Raw genomic sequence first — 21,577 nt, 5'->3', positions numbered from 1 at the left:
CCACAGTGTAGTATTTTCAGTGGTTTCCTTGAAGAAAATTACTTCGGAAACCATAGGGGAAATTTTCAGATTAAATTATTTTTAAAATACCCACATGACATCTACATGATATGGTCGATTTTTTTTTAAATTCAGCATGAACATGAATAAATAATATTTGTAAGTTCTGGATATACATTTACTTATTTTCGTGTTAATACCCTTTGAAAAGGAAACAGGTATGTGAATGTATTAATCACAGAGGATAAAAAATATACTTTTGTACATAGATACATATATCTATAAAAATATACTTCTAAAATGATGAGGTATTAAAATAGTTACTACTCGCATCTTCCCATCTAACTTAATTATTTACTACTGCTGGTGTAAAATTTAGATCAAAACCTATATAGGCATAAGAAATGTCCATCAACTTCAGACCTCTTCCTTAATATTTTCCAACACACATTCCAGTGAACTTTAGTTTATCTTGCTTCAATATATACAGGCCATGACACAGATGATCACCTTGCAAAAATCAGAAGGGTCCAATGTGTAAGACCAGTGATTGTATTGGCACATGTATTTACATCTGTCCAAGTAGCTGTGCAGCATTGTGACTATAACTTGGTAGCATTTTAAATCATCTTAGTATCTGCATTTCACATGACCCTGTAAATCCTCTATTGACACTTCAGGAGGTGAAAAACTCTCTGATGCATCTGCCTCCATGGGACCCTGCCAGTGCAAACCAACATTGTTATGGAACACCAAGAGTTAATGATTTGTTATATCCCCAGAGTCTCTCTGGCACACAGAGGGGAAGTTTGGCATTACCAAAGATGTAATTATACAATAGCATTTTTTTAAGTTATGAACACTACAGAATCATAGAATTGTTTAGGTTGTAAAAGACCCTTAAGAAATAATAAAATTTATTATTTATTGAGATAAAAGACCTCAAGTCCAGCCATAAACCTAACACTGCCAAGTCCACCACTAAACCATGTCCCCTAAGCACCACATCTACACATCTTTTAAATACCTCCAGGGATGGTGACTCCAGCACTTCCCTGGGCAGCCTGTTCCAATGCTTGACAAGTCTTTCAGTGAATAAATTTTTCCTAATTTCTGACCTAAACCTCCCCTGACAACTTGAGGCCACTTCCTCTTGTCCTATCACTTGTCACCTGGCAGAAGAGACTGACATTCCCCTTGCTACAACCTCTTTTCAGGTAATTGTAGAGAGTGATAAGGTCTCCCCTGAGACTCCTTTTCTCCAGACTAAACAACCCCAATTCCCTAAGCCGCTCATCATAAGACTTGTTCTCTAGACACTTCACCAGCTTTGTTGTCCTTCTCTGACACACCCCAGCACCTCAATGTCTTTCTTGTAGTGAGGGACCCAAAACTGAACACAGTATTCGAGGTGCTGCCTCACCAGTGCTGAGTACAAGAGGACAATCACTTCCCTAGTCCTGCTAGCCACACTGTGTATGATACAACCCAGGATAGTATTGGCCTTCTTGGCCACCTGGGCACACTGCTGGCTCATATTCAGCCAGCTGTCAACCAACACCTCCAGGTCCTTCTCCGCCAAGCGGCTTTTCAGCCACTCTTGCCCAAGCCTGTGGCATTGCATGGGGTTGTTGTGACTCAAGTGCAGAACCTGGCACTAAGCTTTGTTGAACCTCATACAATTGGCCTCGACCCATCACTCCAGCCTGTCCAGATCCCTCTGTAGAACCTTCCTCCCCTCAATCAGACCAACACTCTCACCCAACCTGGTGTCATCTGCAAACTTACTGAGGGTGAACTTGATGCCCTCATCCAGATCCTTGATAAAGATAGTAAACAGAACCAGCCCAAATACTAAGTCCTGGGGGACACCACTTGTGTTTGGCAGTCACTTGGATTTAACTCCGTTCACCACGACTCTTTGGGCCCAGCCATCCAGTCAGTTTTTTATCCAGTGAAGAGTATGCCCATTCAAGCCTTGAGCAGCCAGTTTCATCAGGAGAATGCTGTGGGAAATGGTGTCAAAAGGCTTTACTAAAGGCTAGATAGCAACATGCACAGCCTTTCCCTCATCCACTAAGCAGGCCACCTTGTCTTAGTAGTAGATCAGGTTAGTCAAGCAGAATCTGCCTTTCATAAACCCATGCTGACTGGGCCTGTTCACCTGCTTGTCCTTACGTGCTGTGTGATGGCACTGAAGGTGATCTGCTCCATAACCTACCCTGGCACTGAGGTCAGGTTGACAGGCCTGTAGTTGCCTGGATCTTCCTTCTGGTCCTTCTTGCAGATGGGTATCACATTTGCTAATTTCCAGTCAACTGGGACCTCTCTGGTTAGCCAACACTGCTGATAAATGATGGAAAGTGTCTTGGTGAGCACTTTTGTCAGCTCCTTTTTTTTTTGCATATATTGCAAATAGCACACACATCAGGTGCCCAAACTGCTCTTGCCTCATCCCATTTCTCTTGTCCTCCCCCATCTTACATGCAGTTTACAGCTCATCTGTCTAGGTCCTTAACTTTGATCTCATGTACACTTCCGTAGTTTACTTGGAATAGCCCCAAAGCCTCCACTCTGTGTGGCTCTTCTACTCCCCTTCCCCAGTCCTGTCCACGACAGCACAACTCTTGTCTCTAGCTTCAAACAAACCCCCAGTGCCTACTTCTCTCTTGTTCACAGCTGCCAGGCACACTACTCTTCATCTTCACAGCCACATCAATGCTGGAGTATTTAAGGAGCTCATAAGTTATATTCACCACTGGCATACAATTTTGCTGGAGTGATGACTACTTCACCATTGACTTCATAGATTCCTTCCACACCTATGTACCTACAAGAGTAAGAGAAAACAACAGACTGACTGAATACAGTGATTCTAGTTAAACAATCACTTTACAGAATTCTTTTCACTGTGCTCCATCATTTCATGTCTGGTTGCGCATTTTTTTTTTTTTTTTTTTTTTTTTTTTGTCTTCACCATTTCTCACAGTAAATTTATTCTAAACTCTGATTCTGCTGATGGCTTGAAACATTCTACACTGGTTTATCCACTGCTAGCTGGTAATATTTGTTTTGGGCAAGCACTGCCCTTTACCTTAAGGAGTAAACACCTTAACTTGAGGGTATCTGAAGAGAACATTTATCTCCTCTCTCAATATTCACTTTTCTAGATTATGTGAATATTTTTGAGGACACGTTTAGTCTCTTACAGACATCCATGTTTCTACAAACTGGTATCTAATCCAGCTGGAAGGAGTGTAATCAAGCCATCACAGTTTTGTGTCCAAAGAATCAGGTTCTCCAAAGACCATGGTTACAGAGCTTAGGTGCCAGGGCTTGATGTGCCAGCTTGTGGTCTGCTTAAACCACAGGGAGGCAGAGCAAAAAGGCATTGTAGTATAATCCTTTCTCTGCTGACAGAAACTTACATTAACCTGATAATCTTAGTAGTTGCCTTACCTGTTCAAATCAAACTCCACCTTTCCTGAACACATAACCACACTGTACATAGCACTTCAGATGCAGTCTCATCTATTCTTCCCCAATCTCTACCAGAGATACTTCATCTCATACATTCTAGACTGTATTTTTCATTATTCTAACACACTTGCAATTTCTAGTCATCTGAGATTACCTAGATCCTCCTCCACACATTCCAACTCGTGAACTTCTCAAATAAATAATTTTTATTCCCTACATACATGACTCTTGCTATTAAATTCCATTCTATCTCTATTACATTCTGGGTTCTGGGTGTTTTTTTGTTTGGTTTGGGGTTTTTTTAAATATATTTTATGCCTTCACTCTTTATATCATTAATATTCTTCTATGTATTAAGCAATTATAATTAATCAAAACTTTACATTAGAATCAGAGGGTATTTCCTGAGTAACTTTGCCAGTAACTTTCTTCCAGAATGACAGTACTGTTAATAAAATATTATCTCTCCTTCAGCCAAGTCATTACACACCTTAAATTCTTGTATGAATCCCCATCTTTTCTAGCTGAACTAGTAATTTCCCATGTAACAGTGAATTTTCCAGGTCTGTCCAACAAGTTAGAAACTTTAAGATGCTAAAGAAAAATGCAATTGTAAGTAGCAATTAAAATGAGAACGATGACTTGTAAATTCTGCATAAATATTTTATTACGTATAAAAGGCAACTTACAAGGATAGATGCTCTAGTAAAACAAATCACAGGTCTTTTTCACAAAACGATTCAAATGCTTTAAAGAGCATTTTAGAATGCCTCTTCCCTCTTCTACAGCAATATATTATGTAGTGACTGATAACAAGTAGCAAATATACCGCAATATAGCAATGGCTGGTGTTTCTAATGATGCCATGACAATGCGAAAAGAGCACCATACAGAATCCAAATTTGGATTCACAGCTCTTCAATCCTCAAGTCAACAAAACCAGGCAGAGTTATGGAGTCAAATACTCAGTCTGCAGACTTTTAAACAGACCTTTGCAAAACATCTCCTTTGGGATGTAAACTGGCTCTGGCAAATACAACTCTCTTCATTCTATTTAAAATGGAGACAATTGGAAATGACGATGGGAAAGAAAAAAAAGGAAATAATATGAAGTCCTGGAAAACAGCATCAGAAGACAAACTCATTCAAGAAAAAACCCCCACAGACTACCTGTTTTCTTAGAGTACATATACATGCTCAATACAGGATTAACATTTTAAAGTCATCATGTAAACATTTAACCTTCTCACAGATCAGATCAATTTTGTTTAGTATTGTTATTTTATATACAAGATCCATACAAAGGAGTTTTTTTGGTTTTCTTTTTCAAGACCTTGAAAAGGCACTACAAAAAGTAACCAAAATACCACAATGTGACTAGTAGTTTGCTCTGTGGAATGTCATGTACACCATTAAAAGTACAGGTGTTATTTAATCAACCTGTCTTTGACTTTTTATTATAGCTAGATGAGCAAAGAGGAGTGTTGTCATTTAAAAATCTGAGTTGCACAACTTTTTTCTAACTGCGTATGTCTGAAAAGTTTACGATTATCAGTTTGTAAACTACATCAGGAACAACAGTCAGTGCCTGACATGTAAACAGTTAACTATACATAATTACATAGTTAATTTCATGTTAGGATATGCAGGTTTGAGCATTGTACAAGGCATAATATGTTCTCAAGGTATAAGGTTTCTCCCAAAAATGAGAACGTGAGGTTATTGCAGCGATACTAAAGCTTTCTAAAGACTAAAGTCTCATGCAAGAGACTTTTCTGTTAGTTGTCATAGGAAAAATAAAATAATTAAAAAAACCCCTTTCAAATGCCCACTCTTTAATATGACACTAGAGAGTAAAAAAATCTAATACTTCAGTAGTCACATTTCCATCCTACAGAAGACAACTGCACACCTGCTTATGGGTTCAGCATGTTACAATGATAAAAATGTAACAACTACTTCATTTTTATTATTTACATTTGGTTTTGGCATAATATTAGCTAGAACAGAGAAAGTGGCTTGTGCTATTCCACTCAGCTTATACTTTGGCAAAGAGGACAATGTCTGGGTTCATAATCCTACAATGTGACATTTAAACTTTTATTTTTAAGATTTTTATTTTTTAAAAAAATTTATATAAAAACATTTTACGGGGATTATGTTTGGATAATTTTTAATTGTTCTGTATTTTGAGTCTAAACCAAGTGACAAATTGTATTTCTATCTTTACTTTTCATACTACTGTATTAATTTTTTAATACACACAGAGTAAATACTTTTACAGACAAGAGAAAAATGATCTCATAATTTCAATGTTAGGTGGAAATTTTTAAAAAACACTGGAGGACAAGAAACAGGAAAACACAAATGCATAAATGCAGCTAATTTTCACATATTATATAGTAATCCTCTTGCTCACAAATAAACTCGCTGAGTAGCTTACTTTTATGACAAAGCAGTGTAACAAAACCATTAAATGATACTGCCATATCTGAATTTAATTTAGTTTTTTTTCAATGCATGTGTTGTTATTACTAGAAATCTTTACAGGTAAAAGGAGATTCCTAGTACAAGAAGGAATATTTTCAGTATATGTTTTCTTATGTGTAGTTATCTATTATTACAGGAGAGGTAATTTCTCTTATGTACTGCTAGAACTAGGGCAGAACATAATACTTGATCATTTTACCAAATACCTACAAACCAGAGAACATGCATGATTAAACATCCACAAGATGCAAGTCTGCTCCCATGAACATCATACAAGTATTCCTAAAACATCTGAGTCTCACTTTCGATCAGAAAATCTCACATTGATGGAGTTTCCAGGAGTCAAAAGTCCATGGGTTTTGGCATGAACTGGTTCGGTTTTGGAAGAAATTTTGATCTCAAAATTCTGAAGCAACTGTGAATATAAACAGGACAAGTATTAGGAAAGTTGCAAAATTACAGATGAAGATTAGATTTTGGAAAAGACAACAAAACAGACTGTCACAAACAAAATTTCTGTTGCCAGTTCTGTGGAGTTTAAGTTCTGTGATTCCCACAGAGTAAAGAAAAAATAGTTGTTACAAGGTGAAGATTATTATAGTTAAAAATCTTCCTCCTCTGACTGAGGACTCAGCCAGTCCTTTCTGAAGAATTTCCACACAACTAGATTAAGCAGCCTGAGCTATCAAAGAAACTATGGCTTCTTTCAAATCTTGTGAGCTTCCTCTCTACATGTTTTTTACTTCAATATAAATCACTATATTAAACTATAAAACAAAGCAATAAAAGAATCCCAATCCCATGCAACACTCCTCTTCCTGGGCAGAAGGAAACAAAACAATCATGAGACAGCAACTGTTCAGCACACCAAGTGAAACAATCGTAATTCAAGGAGTCAAATATTAGAATCTCTCCTGAACAGAATCACTATAATTCAATCACGCAGGTTATCTCTACATTAAACCTCTATTTCCATACATGGAAAATACCTCAACATCCTCAACTTTTCCTAATATTAAATCTCAAACATTTTTTCCTATAAACTAAGCAATCTTCTCTTAACCTTCTCCTAGTAAGCATGATAAACAATGCATTATTTTCTTGAACATAACTACCTTTTCAGTGTTAGATGTTTGATCAAATTTTTATCTCATTCTTCTTTTTCAAACCTCTAATTCTTGTTATCCTGTCTGCCAAATTTCCTCCAATTTTATTATATTGTTGTTAAAATGAAGTGCATCAAGTCAGTTGTGTATCACTGTCTAGCTGAGGATTCAGTATTTGGTGAGACTGAGTAATTTAGCTCCTCTTTCTAACATACGACATGCTTGATAATACTGTTAAGATACCCAAGAATTACACTGCCTTGTCAGAATTAGCATCACTATTGCTGACTGATTTTTTACTGTATCATTCCAGTCTTTCTACGGTACTAATTACACAGTTCGTCAGCAATCTGTATTTATGCATTTGATTTCTTCTCAAGAGCAGTAACTTACAACTGTCCTTAGAGAGCAATTTTGTGTTGATTCTGGAATATATCTTCAGTTTTTTTTAATTTTGTATTCACATCCTCTGATTCTAACTCAGTTCATGTCAGCTTGGTATCCTATGCAAACTCTAAATTCTCTAATCCACCATTTACACTGTTAATGAAAATACCAACCTAAATCAAATACAGGACAGACTCTTACAGAATTTTAATTAAACGCTTTCCCAGTTCAACAGCAAATATTAGACAGCTACCGCCTCCAGCTATTTCTTTTTTGCTAACCAGTTGTGCATGCATTTTACAGATACTTCCGTCTGGAACAGATTTTATCAATTTAGTCGTGAGAACAATGTATAGGATGTGAAAATACTTCCTGAAGTCAGAATACATGATTTACTTTACATCCACATTAGGTAAGTGATCAAGTCAAAGAAAGAAATCAGACTGGTCTGAAACAATTTCTCTTTGATCAGCTCTATGCTTCATGTGTTTCTATTTTTAAATCACTTAAATATCATCTTGATGCTTGAAAATAGGTTGTGTGCTATTTTGTTATAGTTTCTTTCTAGAAAACAAAAGCAGGCTCTCTATTACATTTCCCTGATCCTCCTTTTCAAAAAGATGCCACCTGAGAGCTATCTCACTCTGAGTTCTGAAAGACAGATGCTAATTGTTCAGAGATTGCTCTAGGAGTTTACTTAAGGAATTTCTAAGGCAAATTCAATCAAACTTTGCTGTCAATACATATAATAAGTATATATATATATAGTTAAGTATCTATTAATAGTTTCCAAATCTTTGAGTTTTGATTGCACAATCTGGTCTCAGTATTTGAGTAAAAGGGTATCTTGTAAATGACAAAAAATGTAGCAGCTGTTGGGAAAGCTTTTTTTATGATATGAAGCAATGGAAAACAGTATATATCAATATGCACTAACTACTTACATAACTATAAATTATGTATATCTAAAATGGTAATAAAGTTAGGAGAAGGAACAAGAAGGGGTGGAAAACCACAGAATATAGAAAAATTCTACTATTTGATATAACACTGGGGTCAGTACAAGGATAAAAAAACCTATTTCACATCTTTTTAATTACTGAATTCTTCATAACTAAAATACTGAAACTGAGCAGGCAACTATTCTAATATACATTAAGAGAGACTTCCAATGCTTACAGAAACCTTCTGTACTACATCCATATATTTCCTTAACAATCTTACCTTTAGTTTTATTTCATTTGTACTATAAAGATTTTTTCTTTTGCAATGTACTTTAACTAGCATGCTACATTTCAAGCATGATTATATTCAATATTTTAAGCCTTTGCAGGATGAGTATGCTAGACAACACTCCAAAACAAAGTTTTTGAGCACTCTAAGATATCCAGAAATGGTATACATAGAAAAGAATCATACCAATATATTTTTCTTCTTGTAATGCTGTCACATAGTTCTAACCTGAATCAGTGCAAGATGAATTTCCAGCTCTGCAATTCTTTTTCCTATACAACTTCGAATGCCATAACCAAAGGGGATGGAACCAAAATTGTCTACTCTGTCCAAATTATCTTTCCTCAGCCAGCGCTCAGGTCGGAACTCATTTGCCATTGAGAAATTTTCTTCACTGTATGAAGTAGTATAATGACAGAGTGCCAGCTGCGTCTAAGGAAATACATTATATTTCTATTTAGCTTATTCAAATACACATTAGAAAAATTTAAAAAAGCATTTGCAATTACTGTAACTTCTGCAATATGAGATGATAAAAATTAAGTATCTTTGAGTAATTTTAGAAGAGAAAATGATACCTAGAAAATCAGATCCCTTTCTCAACTGGTCAAACAAAATAATCTTAAAATTGTTTTAAATGTTGCTGGATATATTAGAGAAGATGCAGTGGGGAAGGAGATGGGAACAAAAGTCACAAGTATTGGTAATTGTCTCAAAAAGATAATATGAGAGGAAGGGAGAAGAGAGATATAAGACAATGAAAAAGTTAAAAGTGAAGGATGGGAAAGAAAAAAACCCCACACCACCTCAGGAAAAAAAAAAAAAAAAACAGCCGTAATTGATGTGATGAGGTTTCCAAATAAATGCAGGGAGGGAGATGTGTGTGGAATAACATTTAAGTAATCATATTAACAATTAAGAATCCTGACTGTTTTAAAATTACATTGCTTTAACACAGAAGTGCTGTCATTTAAAATGGAGCCATACAGTTCTTCCATGATCTCTGTGTAATCTTTGAATAGTATAAAGGATTCATAATTTAAAAAGGAAATTAAACTCCTACAAAGGGAATTAACAGGCAAATAATTAGAAAACTGCAAAAATAATGAAATTCATGCTTTTTTAATTCAAGTTGTAATGTTGCACAGAGATGTTATTAATAGACTCCACTATCAAGAATATTAAGAATGAGTCATGATGGCAAATTTGATTAGTGGTTGAGGACCCAAATCTAAAAAAAGATAAACCAACAACAAGAAGTCAATTAGAAAATCCATTTTTGTCATATAAATGGGTGTTATTGAAATACTTTGGTCTTAATGCTCTAGCTTGGTGAAATCTTCTGTAATCAATGAACTGTATACATGTTGTAACAGATCACATTTCATACACAAAAATTAAACTGTTCTCTGCAGAGGACTGCAGTAGAACCTACCCCTTTAGGTATCAAGTATCCTCCAACGATCAAGTCTTTTTGAGTCACTCTTCCATTTCCTGGCAATACTGGATATAACCTAGAGGCAAATATTTATGAGAAGTTCAACAATAATAACTGATACAACTTAAAAAGTTAGGATTCAATTTGCATTCATAAATATACAATATGCAATCACAGCAAAAGGGGGTTTCAAAAGTACAGAACACCTTGGAGATTCAAAGACCTTGAATCATCTATAAGAATATGATTAAAGCCTGAGAAAAGTTATTTACTAGTAACTGGAGGTTTGGTTCATATTGGTATTTGGTTCATGTATTTATTTGCTTTAACCATGTACAAACATTCAATCAATTGGTCAAGCTGGAGATGCTTTAGCACTACTAGGAGCTGAAAAATCCTTGCTGATGCTTTCTCTAAAATCTGCTTACTCCCCTCACCTCACTATGAATGTTTGGTATAAGCATATAAAAAAAGCATGTCACATGCCTTCAATTTAAGTCAAGAAGCTTAAAATTATTGTAGTGGCACTGCAAAGTACCAGTGTGGGGGTAGACGTTCTTACAGTCCATCATACAGACTAATACTTAAAAGGCAAAAATTAAGCTTTCAATTGCCCACCTTAATAGACGTCTTACATATGTGATAGTACTTCTACCATACTTAAAAACATTAAACATTATGTAATATATCAAATGTCATTGCTTAGGCATCCTTGGACACAATACTGCTACAATAAATAAAAGCAGAAGCAGCAAGCAACTGAATACAAACATTAGCATGGACTCAAAATCCATTACAACTACATGGAATTAATTTTTTTAATTAATTATTGAAGTTGTCTGCTACTTACCTCAAGGTTTCTTTCAGCACAGCTCTAATCAAAGGCAATTTTGGGACATCATGAGCAACAGGAACTTGATCTTTCCCCAACTTATTGACTATTTCCTCATAAACACATTGCTGAACCTCAGGGTGCTTTGCCAACAAGTATGTTGCCCAGGACAAAGTAAAAGAAGTCTAAGAAGAAACCATAACCATCATTATGAAGTCCAACAAGATTAGATTAAAAATTAATTTCAAACCAAAAAACCCAACCAGTTTTCAACTGTGTGTTTTATACATTTAAAGTTATAAAACAGACTGGCAGTGATTCACATCTGGACTCAGTGGGATGTTGTCAGACTTCACCATGCCCTCCTTCATCCCTTTTCCATCTAAAAATCCCCCACATATCAAAACAATCCATGCTGATAGTTTCCCAGTGAAATATAAAAACAACATAAAAAACAAATGCAAACAAAGCTACATAAATAATACTGGAACATAAATACTCTAAACAGCAATGGATTAAGTTAACAGTTTTCAATATGAGTTTTACATTCCCAACAAAAACATTTCACAGGAAACCAGATAAGAGAATACTACTCAGAACACTACCAAGCCCTTCTAAGCATATAGTGGTCTCCTCATAGCATCCTCACAACAGAATTGATATTATCACTGCTAAGATTATACTTTATCCTTTGGTAAGCAATGCCACTCCACAGTTGGCACTTTCTACCTCTTGAAAATTTCCACTTGACTGAAATTCAACATCTTATTGAAAGCTTTCTTAAGGAAGCTCAAAGAGGAGCTTATATATTTAAAGTGGTCCCATGGCCCCAAAATGTAAAATACACTCCCTGTCCATAATTAATGATTCTAATAATCATCAAAGCTCCAGAAAATGGGTACTGTGTGAAAAATAATTTAAAAATATTGTTTACGAAGGAAGAAACAGAACACAAGGAGGAGACAGTTCAACTTGGAGCACAAGATGATTTAAAGGAACCCATCATCTAATCCTCTTTGACCTCAGCTGCAAAATTGCACTTCAATGCACATTTGTGATTTAGAACACACTCGAGAGCATGAACTCACTCCACCTGTATTAGCATAGCACTAAGTAAAGTATTTCAACTCTAAGTTTTTGTGATCCAGTATTTACCATTCATTTAATCATAAATCTCTCTGTTTAAGCTACCTGAATTTCAGGGACTATCCCAGTCAAACACTAGACAGACTCAGGACATTTTGCTTCTACGTATGAGCTGCACCCAAGACATTAAGGTCAAGCAAATGGCCTTGCTTGAGCCCATTTCCCTCACAACGATCACTGAAGACAGAAAGTTTACCATTTTCAGTATTTCTGAGTAAGTATGGAAGAGAAAGTGACAATGCAATCATACTGTTCCTTACCTGTGTTGTGCTTAGTATCTTACAGCATTTAAGAGACAAAAATTGTAACCTCTACTGTAATTTGCTTGAATTATTTTTAAATGTGTTTTTTTCAACTTGTATAATGAAAAACAGTTTCACTTTTTAAGCAGGCAACAGTTTTATTTTCAGCTTCTCATTCATTACCACAACAAAGCTTAAGGTTATAAGCACTGTATGGGTAAAAAACCCAACTTCTGGAAATGTCTTATTTGGGGCTTACATTTAAGATGAATTCAGAATGCAAATTCATCATGATGGTGACCTTCTATTCCTTGTCTTCAAACTGAGGTATAATGCTAGAAGTATTCTCGGAACATTTCTTTTTTTCTTCTTGTAATATTGAGTGGCTGTCCCTTGCTAAAATGCAACCCTGTTCTCTTCCTCTCAGAGCTCAGAGGAGCTGGCAATTGTGCCAGCTGTATACAGAACTTCTCTGATATAAACACTGTTTCTTCCCAGGTTCCCAGCTCCTTCATAACCTCTTAAAAATTAGCACTGTTCCAGGGACAGCCAAAATGCTTTGTAGCCAAAAACTGCCTTACAATTTTGTTGAAAGCTTTTATAATCCTCTAAACCTCTTTCAGTTTCTATAATAAAAAGAGATCTGAAGTGACAGCAATAGGGGAAAAAAAAAATCCCTGTCTTGTGCTTGGAAATGAAGAAATCAGAAGTACTGTCCTCTCACAAAAAGACTGTCGCCAGCTGAGAAAGCTGAGTCAAATGGAAAGAGAAACTCTTGTTGGCATGAACTTGAACATTGTCCTTTTATTTTAATGAAAACTGTCACACACTAAAAATGTAAAATTAATGATCTGAAAGACTTTAAAATGAATGGGATGTATAACTGTGCTTTACTTACGAACCAAACATCAAAAAGCTCTCCAAACTCATAAGCCCTTAGGATATTTAACCAATGTAATAATCTTCAGCATATGAATAAGTTTTACATATGCTCTTTATTTTGGAATTCAAAAGTATTATTGTTGGGGATTTCTTTGTTTTCTTTAGAAACCTTACAAACTTTCTTAAATAAAAAAAATCTGAATTCAATTATCCGGAGAGTCTTTTTTCTTTAAGGCTACTTTGCTTTTTTACTTATTTTAATCTTTTCTACCATAAGAGTATTAAACACAGGACTACACAGCACTTTCTTTATCATATTCATATAGATGTCTTTTAAAAAATTGTTCAGTTACAATAATAGTGTTCATTGATATTCTAAATAACACCATATACATTTTATATACAATATAACAACTCATTTTTATCTTTTATTCTTCTGGTTGCCATGCTGCAGTGAATACTAAGCTACACTGATTTCGTGTGATAGGAATAAGAGAAATGAAAGATATATACATGAACTTAATGTTTCTTCAAATGCTCTAGATGACAAATCAGAAAAATAAGGAAAGATAGCTCCTTAAAACACTTCACTAGGTGTTAACATATATACTGAGCCCCACTACCACAGCTCTCTGCCTCAGACTATGTCAGCACAAGCATGCGTAAACTTACCTTACCCACATTAGTGCTGGCCTAACATCCCCCTCCTAATGGACTGAAGCAGAAACCATAATGTGATTCATAATGTGTACCCCAGTTGATGTAATTAGCCACATGTGAAAATTACCAAATTCTACATATGCATTTATAGGTTAATTTTTTCCTACTAACTTTCAGTTGTCTTTCCTATTGTCATCTACCTAAAGAAGTACAAATACAAACCTGATATTCAAACTACTAAAAGAAAATGCATGAAATTCAAGCCTAATATAAAGACAATTGTTATTTTATCTGTTTAATAAACTGTGGAACCGACTCCCAAATGATGGGTTCCTGTAAACCAAAGCTAGAAGAGAACACTGACTTCGTTCCAGTAGAGAGATTACACAGTGCTGTATTTTCTATCGCTTTAAAGATGTCATGACTTAAATATGTCAGAAATTATGTCCTTATAAACAACATAACCCCCCTAAAGATAGCTGTGAATGTTACTGGTTTACAAAAACAACTGTGCACAAGAGAAACGATAATAAGCTTACTGTGTCCACTCCAGCCAGAAGCATTTCAGTCATATTGGCATAGATCTCTTCCAAAGTAAGTTCCTTACTCACTAGGAGGTATGTAAGTAGCCCACCATTCACTTCTTTGCCTTGGTCCAGCTGAGACTGAATGGTCTTCAATTTGTTGTCAACATGGATTTGACCTTTGGGATTAAAAAAAAAAAAAAATTAATCCTCCATTTTTACTTTTCTTCTGGTTCCATTTTCAGTAATGACATTTCTCCCTTACACTACACTACATAGCCAAAAAAAAAAAAAAAAAAAGAATCTATTTTCTCAGGGAAAAGATAATAAAGGGGTGGTGGAGGTCCTTGGGTACTCCTGGTAAGGAAAGACTAAGCTTATAGGAACCTTGGTAGCTCACAGCATGAGAATGCTGAGCACAAAGGACGGACACAAGAGACTACAGTTTCTGACAGTGAGTGAAGATCAAGGTCAAGTTTTTACATCCACCTAGCTTGTTTTCTGATGACTCTGCAAGAAGTGGTGAACTCTGCAGAGCATGATGCCCCTCAGAACACAGAGGCTGCTACAAAATGTTAGCAGCAACCAGAAGGTTGAAGCCACAGAACTGAATTACACTGAAGACAAAGATGAGGAGCACCAGGTAATTACAAAAATTGAAAAACTTCAGCGAATGGCCTTTTGACCAAGCTCACCCACATTCCCATTTATACTTTAGTGACTACAAACAGCATCTTCAGTGAAACAAGGGCTTTAAAAAGAGGAAAACTCCTCTGAAAGCTAATGCCTCGCAGAATGAGCTTACAGAAGTGAACTAGAAACAACATGTTCCCTTATGAAAACTCCACAAATACACACATCACATACAGTGATTTTCAGCATTTAAATTTCTTTTTCATAAAGGGATTAAAAAACCAGACAAGTTTCTAACAGAACAAATTCCTCAAGAACAGTTTTTCAGCTGCTGTCATGATAAAGCTGAAGTCTGCTGTTGTTTTTAAGCCACAAAAGGGAACATGAATACTTTATCATAGGAAATAATTTAAAAGTGACAGTGTAAAAAAGTACATGTTTCACAGAAGACACACCTGTATGAGCATTAAATGGATTCCCTAATGCCTACTACAGGTACAGATCAATGCATATTAAAAATTAAGCATATTAGGCATATTAAAAGTTAAGAAACTAAAGAATCTACTCTCAAGAAGACTTTCACAGGCCCACCTAGACAAATAGTGCTAATAAAATAAATCAAAAAATATATGCAGCTAACAATGGAGAGGGAAAGGGGGTTCCGTTTTTTTTAACACTCCAGAATATTAATACAAAATACATATTCCAAAGACAACTCTTTCTTCTTACTTACATGAAAGCTGATTCATATAGTAGCTTGAAATGCTTTATTTAGAAAAAAACATATTGCAGTACAGCAGTGTATTCTATGTCAATTTACATGCTTGTATATGTATATATAAACTTCACAAAGAGTTTAATTAATAGCTAGAGAATAATTTTTTAACTTTCTAGTTAGTTTTAGTGGTGATTGTCAAAGTGCCTGATTGAAAATTTGCCGAAGTCAACAAAACTACCCCCACTAAAATTTGAGTGGCTTAAGATAAAGCCTCGGTAAAGAACTCACTCCGGGAGCGAGGACTGGGTGACAAAACAGATGAAGACAAATTTAAAAAAGAGCAGTATAAGATAGGGGAATATTTAAAGTGCACTGGTAAAATTATTTTTCAGTAGAGTATTATTTAAAACAGTTCCCTTGGCCACTCTGCATTTAATATGGAACTTACTTCTGCCACAATGTCTTCTTATAATTGTAGAAGAAAAATGCAGCAAGTTCCGTTCAAACACACACAGAACCTGCAGAAATACAGCTGAACTTTTCTACTACTAAACCTTACTAAATTTGAAGAGTCCATCCCAGGATCTGCAGAACTCTCTCCAGGGTTTTGGAATAAGTGGACGAAGCCATTTGGGAATAGCACCTGCATACATAGTGGTCTTAAACATACTAAACATCAACTCCAGAGCCTCAATATATTCAACAGTCTGCTGTGGGACGTTGTTTTCCAGGCAGCCCAACCGGCATTCATACAGAATAGTTGCCACACCTGCACATACGAAATCAAAGAATTTGCTATACAGATGTATATATACATATTAGTAATTTAAGGAATTACAATGCTAACATAATGGAATTACCATCTAAAAATGTTTATTATTGCTGCAGTTGGAAGAAGACAAAATAGAAATGTAAAACACAGCAAAGAATTTCAGCTAAACATTGTAGCCAGACAGTGGTTATTACTATGTCAATAAAATGCTCAGCATGAGAAGACAGCCAGGAATTCCACCAGAAGTAGAGGAGCCCTCCAGCATGCTTGCTGTGTTTTGCACTGCACCACAAATCCTGAGCCTGCTGTGCTGGCCTCTGAACACACAGGGACATACAAGTCCAAAGCCATTTCTGATAACTGGTGATAATGCAGGAGTTCTAAGCAGTGGCTGTGCCTTTATTCATCATATGCTGGTAGTAAACTAACACTGAGTAGGCATAAATGGATAAGGAGCTTACACTCCAGACAGTGATTTTACTGCACACAGTATCTGTGGTTCTGAAACACAGCAAGTGTGTGACACTGTTGCATGTAACAATATTGACTTGTCTCTTTTTCCTCACTTGCTATTATTTCCTCAGATGTTTTTCTTCAGTATTGTAGTTATCCCTGTTAGAAATACCATTTCTGCACCCAAAGAACAATATTTAATATACATTTTATTGTATTATTATTATTATTATCATCATCATCATCATCAATGCTGGATCATTTCTTCCAGTTAACAAGTTAAATCTTACCCATCCATTAGTGTCCCTGAAATCTCTCAGCTCAGTTTTTATAAACGTACCCAAATTATCAAATACTAGGGAGAACTCAGCCAGAAACTACCCTACTGGAGTTAGCCAAAACGTTCTCTCAGTTTGACAGCAAAGCATTTTTTAATTACTTCCTCAACACAAGTTTCTAGCAATTTTTGTTCCCAGCTTGCAAAATCTAGATCATATTACCCAGTTTATTTGTGAAAATATCACATAGTGGATTATAAAAAGCATTCTTATTATCACGATAACCTTATTTAATGATTTTTCTAAAATCCAGTGGGGCAGCTGGGTAATTCAAAAAGGCATTTAGATAATTTATCAAAGTTATTTGTATCAAATCAAATATTTTTAAATAAATTTTGTGCTTTTAAATTCTTTAGTTAACAGTTTGTCCACATCCTTCCAGGAAATATTAGAATAAGTGTCAACTAGATAGAATAACTGGTCTATTAACACTCTAGTATCTTTTTTCTCTGTTTTTCCCATTAAAAACAGGTACAAGAGATAATGATGTTTAACCTTGATCTTCTCCTCCACTAAACTCTCAATAAATTCTCATGTGTGTATGTGTGTGTGTGTGTGTGTGTGTGTATATATATATATATATAAAGAAACTTTTCTTTTTGCCTGTTCTTTGCTTTGTATTTCTTCTTTATTGACAAAAATAATTTTAAAATCTGGCTATTTTCAATTCACTCTTCCTTCCCTAATTTCCTCCCTGAGAAGATATTTTTCTGTGCCTTTTATTTCTCTTGTGCCTCTTTCAGCAACTGCTAGTTCTTATGCATGCTTTTTTGATCTTTATATGATCCTTTAAAAAAAAAATCTTATGCATTGGTTCCCTGGACATTTGACAGTCTAAGTTAATTAACACTGCAATTCATATAGGAAAAAAGTATGTGCCAGGCACAAGTTATAAATGAAAAGCTAAAAGAATGTGAAGAATTTAAGCTAACCCATCAGTTAAAAGTGAATCTGTAGGCTCAGAGTTTAAAATTCCATAAAACTGGTAACTCTTAGTTTAATGCCATTTTTAGACACTATTAACATAGAACAGTCTCAGGTTAGTTTACCAAACAGTCAGCCAGCAATTTGATACAGCACCTCCATAGGTGAGCAATTTGGAAGTTCTTGAAAATCTCAAATTATTCATCTGCCTGTCAGCAAAGAGCCAATGTTTTTAAAAGACACTTCATATAACAAGATCAGGTTGTATGCAGTCAGTCAAAGGAATGCATGAATATGAATCACCAGATTTCTGTAAGAACACAGGAAATGCCATACTAGCTCAGGCTGAAGTTGGGCTTATCCTTCCCTCAATTAATGGTAGCCAGCAGATGATTTTAAGGCAAACGTAACAATCCCACACTTGGCATGTGTAGGCAGGGGAGAGCAGTACCTTTTCCCACACTAAGCTATGAACAGAATTTAGATACATTACACGGTGATCTCCCACCCGGAATTTGGCCACTATGTTGTTAAAATAACATGTCTTAGAAGTCACAGTTAGAGTGTCAACACCCTTACTCTCTAGAAATTAATACAGAATTACAGAGTACTGAAACTGCTCTGGGTCTTCATTGTACCTTTGGCCTACATACCAGCATTTTCACAGGAACTGTCCCTTAATACAAGGTATCATCTCTTAGATCTCTCAGACTGTACAAAAGGAATTCTACTGATATCTACTGCAGAGCAAGAAGAGACCTGAATGCAGAATATCAAGCTTCCCTTTTCAGATTAATCATAATGGGGCACTGGGCATTTGACAAAAATGCCTTACCATAAGCATGCTGCTTTACACCCACTCTCTTTACAGATGTTATACAGGCTGCACTTACCTTCCATTGAATACTTGAAGAAAATGTTGTTAACATTGGTCACTGTTTCCCCATCGTCCTCTTGACTTCTGAGGGTGTGGATTCTTTTAATTAAGTCTGTGATAACTTCATTGACTCCTTCAGAGTAAAGAGCCACATCTTTGGGTTTCAGAATTTTTTGCCTCAGTACACTTCTCATTTTTAGCCATTGTTCCCCCTCCCTAGAAGAAATTATTAATAATGTCCATACACAGTTTTCCTTAACAACCATCAGCTGGGTAAGAGATCCTCACTGAAACTGTTTAGGATTTTTCATGTCAAATGAAAGCAAGTGGTGAAATGGAGATGATAATGTATATTTGGTATTATGCTCATACATTTTTTTTCTCTATGTCCTCATTATGCCTATCCTCGTTAAATTTCAGCATTGTAATATGTATGTACACGTGTAAGTCAATCTCTGGTTTGAGTGACAGAACTTGTCCACTCAGTGTTCTGAATTTGACTCTATATTAGTATTTCAGTAGTAGTTAACATGAGAAATTAGCGACATTTTCTTATTAAAATTACTTTAAATGAATATTTGAATGGATAATTTCTAAAATTGCTTTTACCTAGAATTGGTGCTTAATTACCAAAGTATCAAATTCAGATGTGGCAAATCAATGATTTGAGCTAATACCATAAATTCCATTACTGATACATTGCTATGTTACCTTAATTCTAAACCTACAAAGTAATAGGATAGCAGACGTAGCTATAGAAAAACATTTTACAGCTAGATTCTCCTTTAGTTGAGCTATCTATTGAAATCTTTGTGCTGAAGACTAAAAATCTGAATTGCAGCATCTGCGTGCTTCATATGAGCAGAGTATTTGGGGACAGTGGTTCCAGGGATACTTCTCAATTGTCTTCTGAAGACAGACAATTGTATTTTATGCATTTATTTTAAATTGCTATGTATTTCCCATTAAATTTTGTCACCTGGAGCAATGCTGCTGCAAGTTACAGAAACTTATTGGCCAGCAAAAGGATTTAATCTCTTCAACAGACATTTTCTGACTATCTCTTGATTTAAGATCTCATTTCACAAAATATCAAGGAACTATTAGTTTGACTCTGAACTGCATCTTAAGATTTGAGTCTGCAGTGCAATACATAATGCCTTCTGCCACCATGAAAGAAACAGACTGTCCATGACTCAGGAAATTAGCTTCCCTCTAAATAAACATTCTATGTCAGTGGGGACTGTGAGTAGTTCCCAGTGGCAATTAACCACACCCACATGCACTGCCAGTTTATACAAGCTTTAAAGACAAATAACTCTTCTATAATCAGCCACATACAGAAATATCTGCAAGGGGATGCACTAAAGTGCGAATTTACCATACAGTGACTTCTCTGCATTATTCTACTGAGGCAGGGCTTCAGCAAACAATAAAGCTAAAGCCAACCTGAGCCAACAGGTCCACACGGCAAACTGCCAAGGGGATGCAACAGTCTGGATCATGTGAATTTTCCATACAGTGACTTCTCTGCATTAATCTACTGAGGCGGCACTTTGGTGAATAATAAAGCTAAAGCCAACCTGAGCCAACAGGTCCACGCAGCACACTGCCAAGGGGATGCAACACTCTGGATCTGAAGCACCACATTTGTGCAGCATTGTGCCAAAGTTAGTAAGCCCTGTTCTGTAATACTGCTTCCAGGTAGGTGAGTCAGCTCAGACAACTCTAGTTGATACACATTCCCCAAGAATGTTTTATGCAAGGTAGCTTACTCCACATTCAAACTACGCATCATTACCATCCCTTTGAAAATTTACAGCAGAAAAGACAATTCACCATAAATTCCTACTGTCTTCCCTCCACTAGACACACTAATTTGCCCACACAGAAAAGCCTGAATTCACAGATGACCTGTACAGTCCTTCAGAATATCACTAAACTTTAACAAGAAGATAAAGAAAATGAAGGAATAATAACACTTACGCAGAAATAAGTCCCGTAGCTCTCCCTCGTAAATCTCTGTATTCCTGCCAGGATTCCATGTTAGCTCTTTGTGGTGCTCTACCTTCTGCTCGGAGGACCTGAGCAACCATATCTCGATCTGCAATGGATACAACAAACTGGGGACCAAAGTGAGACTTGAAGATCTTTCCATATTCCTGAGTGTGTTTTTGCTACAATGTCACCAAGAAAGAGAAACAAAAGTAAAGTATTACTAAGAAAACCCGACAATTTGTCATAGTGAATCAATCTATCACATCTAGAGCCTGATCCCCAGCTTTTCAGTCAAGGAATGGTTTGAAATGCCAGGATAAGGCATCTTAACATTACTGTGAAATATTCAGAAGGAAAACAGAGAGGTCACACTGTTCAGGACCTCTGACTGAAAAGACCCAAAGCTCTAAGGCACAAAGCGTGAGTGAAACCAAACACTGAGAA

At 35.9% G+C, this 21,577-nt stretch overlaps 1 protein-coding gene across 2 annotated transcripts; it reads right to left on the bottom strand.

Moving 5' to 3' along the window:
* Positions 1-5,778: 5,778 nt before the first annotated feature.
* Positions 5,779-21,306, bottom strand: LOC113482262 (cytochrome P450 27C1). 2 transcript variants are annotated; one of them, XM_026852747.1, is made up of 8 exons: positions 21,122-21,306; positions 19,152-19,351; positions 16,331-16,540; positions 14,436-14,599; positions 10,985-11,151; positions 10,132-10,210; positions 8,925-9,128; positions 5,779-6,385 (listed from the first exon to the last, which is right to left on the bottom strand). In XM_026852747.1, exons 1-8 carry the CDS (start codon positions 21,229-21,231, stop codon positions 6,269-6,271), a joined length of 1,251 nt encoding a protein of 416 aa, XP_026708548.1. In that variant the 5' UTR covers positions 21,232-21,306; the 3' UTR covers positions 5,779-6,268. The 2 variants fall into 2 exon arrangements, with proteins under 2 accessions (XP_026708548.1, XP_026708549.1); XM_026852748.1 differs by lacking the exon at positions 16,331-16,540 and having other exon boundaries at positions 21,122-21,282.
* Positions 21,307-21,577: the final 271 nt, after the last annotated feature.

The sequence above is a fragment of the Athene cunicularia genome, assembly GCF_003259725.1.
Source record: "Athene cunicularia isolate RWA chromosome 7 unlocalized genomic scaffold, athCun1 chr7_part1, whole genome shotgun sequence".
Taxonomy (NCBI): Eukaryota; Metazoa; Chordata; class Aves; order Strigiformes; family Strigidae; genus Athene; species Athene cunicularia.
This window is presented reverse-complemented; position numbering and strand designations above follow the sequence as displayed.

Coding starts and splice junctions, on each gene's coding strand:
- LOC113482262 (XM_026852747.1), bottom strand. CDS start 21,231: ATGGTTGCTCAGGTCCTCCGAGCAGAAGGTAGAGCACCACAAAGAGCT. Junction 16,541..19,151: donor CTTCAAGTATTCAATGGAAG/GTAAGTGCAGCC, acceptor TCGTATGTGCAG/GTGTGGCAACTATTCTGTAT. Junction 11,152..14,435: donor TTCTGGCTGGAGTGGACACA/GTAAGCTTATTA, acceptor GTTTCTTCTTAG/ACTTCTTTTACTTTGTCCTG.